This window comes from Cygnus atratus, chromosome 27 (assembly GCF_013377495.2).
Source record: "Cygnus atratus isolate AKBS03 ecotype Queensland, Australia chromosome 27, CAtr_DNAZoo_HiC_assembly, whole genome shotgun sequence".
Taxonomy (NCBI): domain Eukaryota; kingdom Metazoa; phylum Chordata; class Aves; order Anseriformes; family Anatidae; genus Cygnus; species Cygnus atratus.
The window spans coordinates 5767224-5780249 of NC_066388.1; the positions used below are offsets into that span (position 1 = coordinate 5767224).

At 48.6% G+C, this 13026-nt stretch overlaps 1 protein-coding gene across 3 annotated transcripts in view; it reads right to left on the reverse strand.

The window, feature by feature from the left end:
* Nucleotides 1-9829, reverse strand: part of AAK1 (AP2 associated kinase 1) — an 89776-nt gene extending 79947 nt beyond the window's left edge. For all 3 annotated transcript variants that reach the window (XM_035568824.2, XM_035568825.2, XM_035568826.2), the window contains exons 1-2: nucleotides 9603-9829; nucleotides 9143-9485 (exon numbers count right to left, since the gene is read on the reverse strand). In XM_035568824.2, the coding sequence (XP_035424717.1) occupies nucleotides 9143-9305 (163 nt within the window). In that variant the 5' untranslated portion in view covers nucleotides 9306-9485; nucleotides 9603-9829. The remainder of the gene's footprint in view (nucleotides 1-9142; nucleotides 9486-9602) is intronic.
* Between the last annotated feature and the right edge of the window lie 3197 nt (nucleotides 9830-13026).

Below are 13026 nucleotides of genomic sequence, written 5' to 3' on the forward strand. Positions count from 1 at the left end.
CTGCCTCTTCCCTCCACCCAACAGCTCTTGTCTATTTGTGCTGAATCTCACAGTGCTGTTTGTTGTTCACTCTCTGCATGCCACATGTATGCCTGCCTAACAAGATGTGCTACAATATCCAGCTGAAAAAGAAAGGCAGGGGTGTCAGCGTGCAGGTGTATACACATGTACTGGGTTTACATGGACAGGTTCTGGTAGCGGGGGGCTGCAGGGGTGTCCTCTGCGAGGAGAATGCAGCAGCTGCCCCATGTTAGAAAAGGGCCAGTTCCAGAGGGCTCCAAAGGGACCCGCTGCTGCCCAGAGCCGAGCCAAAAAGCGATGGTGGTGGCGCCTGCGTGACAGCCTATGTGAGAAAGGGAAAAACACCTGCCGAACAAGAGCAGCTGGGACAGGGAGGAGTGAGAAAGCTCTCTGCAGCCACCAAGGTCCGTGCAGAAGGAGGGCAGGAGGTGCTCCGGGCGCCGGAGCTGAAGTTCCCCTGCGGCCTGTGGAGAGGCCCCTGGTGGAGCAGGCTGTCCCCCTGCAGCCCACGGGTCCCACAGCAGAGCAGATTTCCACACTGCAGCCCATGGAGGAGCCCACAGCGGAGCAGGTGGATCTGCCCTGAAGCAGGCTGCGGCCCGTGGAAAGCCCCCACAGGAAAAGGCTCTGGGCTGGAGCTGCAGCCCATGGAGAGGAGCCCGCGCAGGACCTGCTGCCCATGGGGGACCCATGGTGGAGTTGTTTGCTCCTGATGGATGGACCCTGTGGCACAGACCTGTATTTGGATCAGTTCTTGAAGAGCTCCTGCTTGTGGGAAGCCCACGCAGGATCAGTTTGGGAAGGACTGTAATCTGTGGGAAGGACCCCAGTTTGGAGCAGGGGAAGAGAGTGACCGAGAAGGAGAGGCAGAGATGAAGCGTTAGGGACCGACCACAGCCCCCAGTCCCTGTTCCCCTGCACTGCTCATGGGGAGGACACAGAAGAGGGTGGATGGGGAAGGAAGGTGTTCTTAGTTTGCTTGTAGTTTCTCACTGCTGTAGCTTGTTAGTAATAAGTAATAAATTTTATTCATCTTCCTATGCTGTGTTTGTTTTGCCCTTGATGATGATTCTGGAGTGATCTCCCCGTCCTTACCTCAACCTTTGAGCCCTCTCCAACATATTTTCTCCCCGTCTGTTAGAGGATGGGGATTGAGAGAGAGGTTGTGGTGCAAAGCAGGTAAAACCGCCACAGCACACATACAAGCTTTCACATAGGCTTCTCATAACTTAAAAGGATATTGAATTCTTAAAAATGTAACTTCGTGAAAGATACAGTGACTTACACATTCCCTGGTATTAAATACTTCTTGCTAAAGATCACGAGGAAAGTTACCACGCCACAGCCCAAGGGTCAACAGCAGCCACAAAAGCCTTCACATGAAGGCACTGCAGTCATAAGGCAGGGATTTCCTATCAATTCCCCCCACTCCTTCAAAGCAGCAACGGAACAGTGTGTAAGGTCTTTATTACTGAAGTACTTTACAAGCCAGAGGCAATTCATCCTTCAGAGGCTCATGACAGGTAACTAAAGCATCACTGACTTTGCAGGTAGGCCACGCAGAGAAGGCACGGGAAGCAGTAGGCCTGTACCTTCATGCTCTTCTCAGAGCCACGGAACAGCCGAGGTTGGAGGGGACTTCTGAAGATCATCTAGTCCAACCACCCTGCCTGCAGGATCACCTGGAGCACATTGCGCAGGATGGCATCCAGGTGGGTTTTGAACGGCTCCAGAGAAGGAGACTCCACAACCTCTCTGAGCAGCCTGTCCCAGAGCACCCTCCCAGCAAAGAAGTGCCCTCTCATATTGAGCTGGAACCTCCTGTGCTTCAGTTTGTGGCCGGTGCCTCTCGTCCTGTCGCTGGGCACAGCTGAAAAGAGACCGGTTCCATCTTCTTGACACCCTCCCCTCAGATATTTATATACATTGATGAGGTCTCCCCGCAGTCTCCCCTTTTCCAGGCTAAACAGGCCCACGTCTCTCAGCCTGTCCTCGTACAACAGGTGCTCCGGTCCTCTCATCATCTTAGTAGCCCTCCTCTGGACAAGCCCTTATTCTCACAAGCCCTCATTACTTCTGTTCATTTTTAATTATTACACTTCGAAAGTCTGAGTTTGATATCACTCTCGTTCCCACATCTTAACAGCTTCCATGTGCAAGCCAGGATGGCAGTAAAGCCACCAAAATGGGTATACCGCATCAAACCGAAGGTTCATTTTGCTCATCCTGACGCTTTGAACATAAACCGACATTCAGGGAACACCTGCACACACCATGCCATGTCACACTTCACACGGGGCACTCTGCACTTCTTTAAGGGACTTTATTTTACTGCCATCATTTGAGTTGTGCAGCAAAGCACACGCCAACTTTGCAAGCATCACTTATCTTACAGAAGTAAAGCAGACAAGCTGAAGTTTCAGGGTCTGAATAACAGCTGTGCATTTAGATACCTTCCTAAGACCATGTATTTTACTATCACACCTTCCAGAGTAGCATGCTAGATGATATTTTTAAATGCACACAGGCAGATTTGGGTGTCTCTTCCTTTTTGCAGCCCTGTGAATGTCAAATAGGAACATGCAGATTTCATCTCCTAACAGCAAACAGATCAAAATCAGATCCACCTGTCCTCTTCATAGCACCAGCTTCTGGCTCAACACCGGGGTGGATATATAGGCATGCAAAGTCTCTGCTCAGGGAACCCAGCTGCTGATGGCTTCTTTTTGTTTGTTTGTTTTAATCTATGAGATCACCCATCACCGCTACGTAATTTGTTTCTGCAAAGTCATGCAGCAAGCCAGATTCTACAAGACTCTGTTCCAAAGAAGTCTTTAATCGAATCCTGTGACACACGGCCTGGGGTCCTGATGTCAGCATGGGTTCTGCCACAGAGCAAGCATAAATGTATGCCCAAATCACGTGTGCCAAGAGCACACCCACTTAAAACACACAGAGGCAGCACTTCAGAGAAAACACAGACTGCAATGAAAGCACTCAATCTGGAAGGCCAGAGACCAGTTCCTGACCTGGCCTCGCATACTCTGCATTGCTTCACCTTCATATCTCAGTGTAATACTTCCCAGCAGTCCTGAAAGGAATGGAAGGACATTTTTGTAGGCTGTGCCAGAGCTCAGATACTTTAGCAACAGGGCAGCAAGAGATCCTAATATTAGAGGAGCTGTAGCAGCTCTCCTCTGCTTTCATTTTTGCTTGGGCAGACATTGACAGGAGAAGGGGGAGTGGATTTGAACTAAAAGAGGGAAGATCTTGATCAGACATTAGGAAGAAACTCTTCACTCAGAAGGCGGTGAAGCACTGGAACAGGCTGCCCAGAGGAGCTGTGGATGCCCCATCCCTGGAGGTGTTGCAGGCCAGGCTTCACAAGGCCTTGGGCAACCTGATCTAGTGGGTGGTGTCCCTGCCCATGGCCAGGGGGTTGGAACTAGATGGTTTGCAAGGTCCCTTCCAATCCGAGTCCTTCTACATGATTCTACGATTCATTCTACCGCATCGTACTATAGACAGCTACCAGTAACCTTCACTTCACTAAGCAGCAATTCCTGTACCTCCCACAACAGGAAAAAAGGAAAGTTCCCATAATGACAAATCCACAAATGAGAGAAAATACCTTGCAACTGTGTTGCAGTTAGGCCTTTCCACCTCTTTTCCTTGTGCTTATAAATTGCTGGCAGCATCGTTCCTACTATCAAAAAAGTACAGCAGCCGGGATTTGATTTAATATCTTATTGCCACAGAGACATCCCTCTCTTACCTCCGGCCAAGAATGGAGGCATCCTTTCCCAGGAAACTTATTTATTCAGTTACCTCTCACTATCAAAAGAGGATTCTTCTATAAACCCAGCTTGCTTATGGCATGTTTCTCCTCAGAGACTTCCTGTTCCCTTCCACATGGGAAACACAAGTAAACAGTACAAACCCAGCCAAGTCAGTTGTGGCTTTCCAGAAGAGCAGCAGCAAGTCCTGCAGCTGGCAAGCTGCTGTTCCAATGGGTACAATTTCTCTGATTCCCCATTTTCACTGAAAAAAAATATCTTCAAAGGAAGCAGCTTCCATTCTTAACACAAGCATACAGCACCCAATCAGTTCTGCCCCCTATTAGCTATGATTAATGCAGGTGTGTGAGCTTGAACGGCAGCAAGTGCTAACCCCAAAGTGGATTCCAGCTTGTCTTCAGCACATTTATAACCTACCACCTGCTCTCTTCAACTATTGACGGCTCCAGGACAAAGGGGAGAAGGCCTGTACACAATAAAAACATTATGGGAGTACCTAGTCTTCTTGGATCCAACCTATCTTTGCTGGGGTTGCAAGCAGAGGTTGATAGCCTCTTCAGATACAGCTACTAGAACTCTTCTGCAAGATCCCAGTTGCATAGTTTAAGCTTTTATTTTCACCCCACCAGAATCCCAAATCTAAGCTGTCTTGTATTTGACAATCTCATAAGGCTGTTGCAGGAAGCCTTCAATTAGAAACTCTTGTGTTTTTCCATGGAAGACCTTCCAGAGAAGAAGACCGAAGGAAACTTGCACTCCCATAACTGTGCTGGGCTAACACAGCCAGTATACGTGATTTTAGCTAACAGAGCTGCTATCTAAGACACTAGCCATCCCTGTGTATAATCCCAGACCCTTTCACAGATGTGTTGCATAAAACCTAGAAATGAGCACAGACAGCACAAGTTTCTGGGCTGTACAACTTTTTACACAGTTAAATCCACTCACACTTTCCTCTTCTTCCTGATTAAAGCTAAGGACATAGCACACACTCCGCCCCTAGCAAAAGCTGTGCTGATAAGGCACCAAAGCACTTGGGATACCTTGATATTTACCCAGCAACTCACTTCGGATTCTTCATCAGTTTGCCTGGCTTGTACTCTCAAAAAAAAAAAAGAAAAGAAAAGATTACTAGGAGACAGCAGGACCAGCACCGTTTCTACCAGTGCAGAGCACAGCATACACGCCCTGCTTCATAAGGTATGCAGGAAGAGCAAGGGAAAACAAATAAATAAGTCACATGCCCCATTCCAAGAGAATAATATGAATAGAATAGTTAATTCCTAATCCAAATGTCAGTGGTCAGCTGACTAGTAGTTGGCACTTGGCAGGAAACAGAAGGCAGTAACTGACAAAATACACTTCGCAAGTGATGCCTTGAACCCAACCACAGAGGAACTGGGCTGAGGCTCACATAAATTTGCAAAATTTATCTCGGACGGAGCTTGTTTGAAAGTCAGAGTTATTTCAGAAGAAGCTCACATGTAATTTTAAAGGATGACAGTGACTTCACGTTATGATGCACGCCACAAGAAGTTCAGGGAAAGGGTGTACTGGGCATAAGGCAGGCAGCAGCCGCCAAAAGTCCTCTGCAGTTAGCCCAAGCACACAATATAGGCAGCTCAGGGGGTCACCTTACCCCATCAGACACGGTACAGCTGTGAATGCATGAGCTAAGCTCTTCACGCACACTTTGGTCTCCAGACCTGCTAAATCACACCACAATGAAACCTTCATAATTTCTTTAAAACACCGTAAAAAAATACAGCTGACAAATTTAAGTTTATTTTACGTTGGTTTGTAGTATCCGCCACTGAATGCTGTGAAACATACATTAGCTAGCAGCACACACTCGCAAGTATCTGAAAAAAAAGTATCTGTCAATGCTTACATACCTTGGATCAATTCAGCACCCTGCTACAATCTCACAGGTATGCAAAGTAATGCAAAAACACAGACCCCCAAAACAGGACACTCAGTCAATCTCCGCTGTACTTGTTTTAGCTCAGCGAAGCATACATGGCTTGTGGTACTCCTGCCACACAAGCACATCCCACAAACTCCTAAATTTCTGATTTCTGGCATCCTTTTAAATGTTTCCACTGCCCTGGTCTCCACTCATCACAGCCACCCTCCTCCTCCTAGCTCCAGTGTGCTGTTTTTTGTTTTGTTTTTTAAACACAGGCAGAAACAAAAAGCAGGAACCAATGTGATCACACTGCTTTGGATTCTTTTCATAAAGAAAATAGCAAGATGGTAGCCTGATGCACCCGCATGCTCAAATGCCTCCTGGGCATTCACCTCAGTGCTGGGTGAAACACAAGTCACATTAAAATCAGTGATAACCCCTTCAGCTCCTCTGCAGCACCATGCTTATGTCGCCTGTCGCCTTTAACCGCGGCCTTGCAGGTCTCCAAGGCCAGCAGTACTGACCTTCCACAGCAGTTAGTCCTCATAAAAACTTTGGCAGTAATTTCTCAAGAGATTATTCGTACTATTATGTGGATTAAAGGAAGACAACTACAGAGACTCAACCAAGAATCTCCTACTGCAATGCACTGCAAGATAATTTATATATACATATAGATATGTATAAATATAGTATTATAACACAACAGACAAACAATTGCTCAAGTTCCTTCTATATTATTCCCATCCGATTCCTTCCAGAAGGAAGGTCCTTGACTTGTTCCTCACCACCCAGGAAAGCAAGCATCCAGACACAACTATTTTAAGGGGGTGGGGTGGGTGCACCTAACTGCATTGGATATTTTGGGGGATCTACGCAAGAGACTACGAGCACATGGAGACATCTGTCATCTGGCACACGTCACAGTGCCTGCATTAAGAACTCCCATCCTGGGCCTGGAAGCAGTCATCTTCAGCAGGGTTGCTCAGCACAATTGAGGGTGACCAGTCACAGCTTTGACATATCGAGGTAAATCCCAACACTTTAATTCCAAAAGTTCTGGTTCAACCAGTTCCTCAGCTTGTTACTTGCTCTCCCCCACACCATCCATTGTTATTTCATAGAATCCTTCTTTTAATCCACTTCTACATCTCATTTACTCTCTATACTTCACACGCTGCACCAGAACACAGGCCCATCCTCTCCCTTCTAAAGCACCAGTGCTGAGAGATGCGTCTTCCCCAGGTAGGATACTCCTCCTCGGAAGTCCTTCCCAGGAGACTTTTCCCTTTAGCAGACATAGCCAAGACTTCACAAGTTGCCTTTTCAGTACTGCTGAACCACCAGAATTCACTGCATGTACAAAACCGTTTTCCAACCAAGGATACAGGCCTCAACAGTCCAGGGGCCTGGTTGCCAGAGAGATCCCCAGATCTCTAGCTGAGTCAATGAAAGTTATTTTTTCTTTTCATTTTAACAAGCACTTGGGGAACACAGACGGTTATACCATAAGGCAAGAGGTATGCAAAGCTACAGCACTTACGACCCACGTTGACTCCTGAGATGACCTGTGGAGGAAATGGAACTTGCCCCTCCGTTTCCTTCAAAAGGTGACAACCTGCAAACCTACTAGGCACCTTGCTCTTGTCTCCCTGGAGACTTCATTCACCACTCAGAGGGATTTTGGACTGCCTGTACCAGGAGTCTCACTGCGAGGAAAATAACTGCTTAGCGCATTTCGCGAAGTCTTTTGCCTTATAGCACGGTCAGGAAAGAAGAACCTAACATCCATTTTACAGGACTGCTGCTTCTCTTTCAGTGTGCACAAGCAGATCTAGTGACTGTAGCCAACGCTAGGCCATGCTCTGTCCCAGAGGCGAGGCAGGGACACAGGAGTCACAGGGAGAAGCCCTCACAGGCACAGAGGGCAGGCACGTCTCCACCACAGCCCTTTGCCCACACAATCTGTGCTGCCCCTCCTGCACCTCTGCTGGCTGTGGCTTGGGCGTGCCAGGCAGGAGAGAGCCCGGTGACACACAGGCGCACCTCCTGGTGCCGTCAGCACTGGGGCAGAACCTGCCAACAGATTATTCATCAGCAAAAAAAAAAGTCTCCGCTTTCCCATGTTACCATGATGAGGCCAGACTGACTTAAAAAAAAAAAAAAAAAAAAAACAGCCTGAGAACATCTCAGGTTTAGCTTGTCCAGCTCTTAAACTCCTAGGGCCAAAAAGGCCTTACAAGTATCAGCCAAGGTAAATCCATATTGCAAATTTCAAGTCAGGAAAAAAAATAATCACTATAATCATTCATTGAAGGGCTGGTTTTGGTGCCCCCCTCAGCTCAGCATGCACCAAAACCTATCTGAAAGCCAGTTACAGATCTATTTTCTTTTACACTGAGGTGACTTTCACAAACCTGAACGCATACAGCATTCATAGAGTTCCTTTTCCATTTTAGGGTTCTTTCTGTAAAAGCCAACGCAGGTCCTCCCACTCAGCTCTCATAGAGCAGCTACCCTCTCCTTCACAATTACAAGATCAAAACAAAACACCGGTTTTGACTGAAATTGCGAAGGATGCTGTGCAATAGATGGACCAGGAGCAGGTCTATGGAGGCCAACATTTTTCTGAAGGTCGAGGCTAAGGTTACCAGCCAGAGACATTAATAAGATTCTCTATAGTCCAAACAAATTAAATGTAAAATGACAGTTAAAGCAGCAGCAGTGCTGATTACAAATCAACAAATATTAATAATACCACCAGCTTGCTGCACAGCAAGGATTGTACACGTAAGAGTTTTATAATCCATACTGTTTGTTCTTAGTTATTTTTTTTAATGCAGTTGGGATTACCATTTCCCCCACAGAAACCCCCCACAAACAGCAATCCCAGATCACAGCTAGCTCTACTCAACGTATGTACTTGCCAAATATATACGTGGAATTTACTCCAGGGTATTCTTCCTATCTGCTCAAGGTAGGAACGAAGGGCCTTGGGTGAAGAAAGTAAGAGGGAAGACCACCGCTTTATTTACAGTACCTTGTTCTCCACCAAAGCATATGACTTGGGGAAAAAAAAATAAAAAAAAATCCCAGTTTCAAGGTGGGAAACCATTAACTCCTGAAGTCCCTGCAGTTCCTAAAGCATTTAAAAAAAAAAAAACAAAACACACAAAAACAACTAAACCAAATCCAGCAAATGCACACAGGACTTATGCATGGGAGGACCAGAAACGTCAGCTGCAGATGCCCCCGGCCCGCACGCCTGTCAAGGACAATGAAATACGAGGGGAGACGGGGACAGAGGGGGAGGTGGGGTGCCGGGAAAGGCCGAAGCCTTCCCGGCTCTGCTCGGCAGAGAGGGAGGGCCGAGAAGCCGCGGCAGGGCGCTCCGCAGAGGGCACCGGGCTCCTACCTTCGGCCAGCACCTCGTCCACCGTCACCTGGTGGCGGCCGATGCTGAACACCCTGCCGATGTACCCGCTGCCGGGGCCTCCGCTGCCGCCGCCGCCGCCGCTGGTGCCCGACCCGGGGCCAGAGGCACCCTGCTCCCGACGCGAGTCGAAAAACTTCTTCATCTCTCAGGAGGCAGCAGCCGCCTGGGAAGGGGGGCGATGCTCTCCTCAGGGGCCCGCGCCCCCTCCTTATTATTATTATTAATTTTTTTTTTTTTTTTTTTGGCTCCTGGAGCCCGGCCGAGGGGCTCCGCGGGCCGCTGGCCTTGCGGAGCCGAGCGCCGTCCTCCGGAGGAGTCACACCTGCAAAACCAGGGGGTGGGGGGGCGGGACACGGGCGTTATCCCCGCGGCGCAGCACGGCACGGCCCGGCCCGGCCCTGCCCGCCGCCCCCGGCTGCCCGGGCCCCCCCCGCGGTACCTCTCTGCGGGCGGGGGGCGCCCCCATGCACCCCGCAGCGCCGGCCGGCCGGCCTGCCGCAGCCCCAGCGGCTCCCCGCGGGGCGGCTCACGGCGGGGGCCGCCTACCGGCAGGGCCCGGGACCCGCATCGCTGCCTGACGGAGCTCCCGGCGGCCACCGAGCCCGTCAGGGACCGACCCCGCCGCCGCCGCCGCCGCCACCGCCCCCCGCCGGCCCCATCCGCGCAGGAAATGGGCCGTCACAGGAAGTCCCGGCCGCCGGCGGGAGGACCGCCCCCGCCAGCACGGCGAGCACGGCCCGGCCCGGCACGGCACGGCCTGGCACGGCCCGGCCCGGCCCGGCCCGGCCCCGCCGCCCTCCTGCCGCCCGACAGCGCGGCCTCCGCCCCCGGCCCCGCAGCGCGGCGCAGGGCGAGGGGACTTTCGGCTGAGGAGGGGGGAGCTGTAATGGCCGCGGCCCGCGCCGCCGCGCGGCATCCTGGGAGTCGTAGTTCCGGCGGGAGCCTCTTCGTCCCTCCCCACCGCGGCGGGGACTACAACTCCCGACAGGCTCTGGCTGGGGGGGGAGGTTGTCATGGTTTGGTGGGTCCGTGAGGGAGCCGCAAAGGGCTTGGCGGGTCTGCCGGTTACTCACCGCTATTTACATTTATTTTCGAAATACTGCGCTTAAACTCGACATCTTAATGTCAGAATAACAAAAGCTTCCTGCTGGCACGTCTCCTAAAGCGCAAGGCTGGTCTTCGTGCTGGCCCTGCTAGCACCTAATTGGCAAACCTTAAATAGAATGTTAAAATAAAAAACATATCCCTAGCCCCAGACTGTAACCTGCCTGGGAACAAAGATTTTCCAAAGAAAGAAAGAAAGGAAGGAAGGAAGAAAGAAAAAAAAGGGATGCTTCATCTGTACACAAAAAGCTCAAAGCTTAGCCAATGTTTTAAACTCAGTGAAGCCTGTCTTGAAGCTGCTTCAGCACTTTGCCCATACCAGGTGTTTGTCCAGTCCCCCCTTTCCTCTCAGTCTGGGAATTTGACAGAGACCCTGTTCCTCACAGGGCTGCTTTGCGGGTTCTGGGTTCCCTTCAGGACACAGTGCAAAACACCCTGCATGCACCCAAAACTTTCTGGCTTCAGCTGGTCAATGTGCACGCTTTAGGACTTGGCTTTGGATTTAGTATTAAATTACACCTTTGTCCCCCTTCCTGCTCCAGTACCTTGAACAGTTTACTGGCTTGCAGCAAAATGTTCATAAGCAGCAAAGCAGCTGTTCTGAAGACCCCAAAACTTTGAGTAAGGCTTCAGAAAATGGCGAGTTTAGCTTGAATCTTGTGAAGCTTTCTGTAAGCACAGTTTGGGTTCTTTCTCTCAGAAATCAAGAGAGATGTAGGTTTTGCAGCCTATGGCATCCGCAGCAGCCATCTCCTCTGCTTTTCATGTGTTAGCTAGAAAGGCCAGAGCTGGGATTTCAAACATCCAAGGGAAATATGAAAATAGCAAAAATTGGTTTTACCAACCTGCAACATGGAATACAAAAACCTGAGGAATGTGTGGCTGTGAAAAGAATGTTTTTGTGAAAGCAAGGCTCTCATTCCTCCCCTCTGACTGGAGCAAAAGGTGTGGGACAGAAAAGGAAACCAAAACACATTTGCATTTTCCTAATGACACTTATTTCCTGTATTATGGTAATAACTACAGCCATCCTGCTGACAAGCTCCTGTCCCAAGGGGATAGGCTAGGCAGGCGCTGGTTACTGTGGAAGGGCAAAAATGTTTACCCTGTATTTTGTTCTAAATAAGAGAGCTTAATGAAAACAACTGCATAACTGACAGACCCTGGAGAATATGTTGGGAAGCAATATGCATGTGAGAATAATTACAGGCTTTGCACAGTCCTTTTTCCTGCATTGCTACCTCGCATGAATGAGCAGACCTTTGGGCACAAGCCTCCAGAAGCAGTGACGAGACTGGATCTATATGTTGTAAATGGACCAAATTGTTTTCCCGACAGTGTATGAAGATTTTTAAGATGCTATTATTGTGCAAGTGGCCATCAGAATAAGCAAGGAAAATTCCTGGTGATAGTATTTAGCATGTCTGATGCACAGATCTAAAAATGCATCACTATACGGTTGCTTCTCTGCTAGGCCAACATGCCTCTTCATTGTGGTTAATTCTACACCTCTCCTGTCATCTTTACTTTCAGGTGTTCTTGTATGTAATGCTCTACAAGCTGACTACAGACCCCAAAGGCTTCCTTGACTATTGTCATTCACCCATAGTTTGTAGGGTGCTGTCTAGTGCCTCCTATCTATACATGATTCCCAGGTGTCATTTAAAAGATGCTCTAGGCCCACATGGTTGGAACTGCAGTCATTTCAGCCAGTCGGCTAACACAAGTATGAAAACAGTCCTTTTTTATTTAATAGGCTTTAATCTTCATTAAACTATGTTCAGCTGTGATTTGAGGCTATTTGATGAGTTGCCAGTGGTCAATACAGAAGATTCACTTGCCCTTTCCTTCAGATGAAATATGATTAATATGATTTTTTTGAATTACTCTAACCTGTGGAACATCCCCAGACATCTATTAAGATTGAAGTAAAATATCCAATGCAAAATGACTGCTATAATTAGTGATTTCTGGGAACTCTGCCGAACTAAAAAATTCCCCCCCCCCCCCACCTCCAATGGACATTTCTGAATAGCATAGGGAAATAAGTCATTTCAAGATAAAACCTACTGCCATGCAAAAAGCCTGCAGATGCACTGCTGACTATGGGGCCCTGATGTTCTTCTCACAGGCACACAAACCTTGCTGACCATTTGGGGAGCAAGAGTACAGCAGAAGGCAATCCTCAGTTGCAGATGCTGATAACATTCTTTACTCCAGAAATCACGAGGCTCAGCTGCACTGCTGCAATTCCAGTGACCTTCGTAGGGATCAGAGAGAGCTGTGCTCGAAAGCTTTAAGTTGAAAAGCTAATCACTGATTGCCAGCAGAGATGTGGTCTAGCGCTTCTCCTGTGTATGCCTGGAGCTACTCCAGTGTCTTCATAGCTTTGCTCTACTGTCTGCAGAAAACAATCTCAGCCTAATACTGTCAATTCTAAAACCAAAATTTAGCTAAAATCCCATAACGTTGGTTTTGAAATATTTGAGTCCTGATGATGCGGTCAGCAGAGTTATTTGCCTGCATATTGTCTCTCTGATCCCTGGTTCCCCTTGTACTGCTAACAAAATGCATTCAAATCCCCAGGAAGAAGCACATTAATACTGCTGCTTCCTTTCTGATGAACCTTTCCAGGCAGCTCAGCATTTTCTAAATAAAAACATACGTTTGAAAACGTTTCATGTGAGTAACCTGAAAGCTAGGGAACACTGACCTCTTCTGGATATCTCTAGGAATGACAATAAGGCAGGAAAGCATGC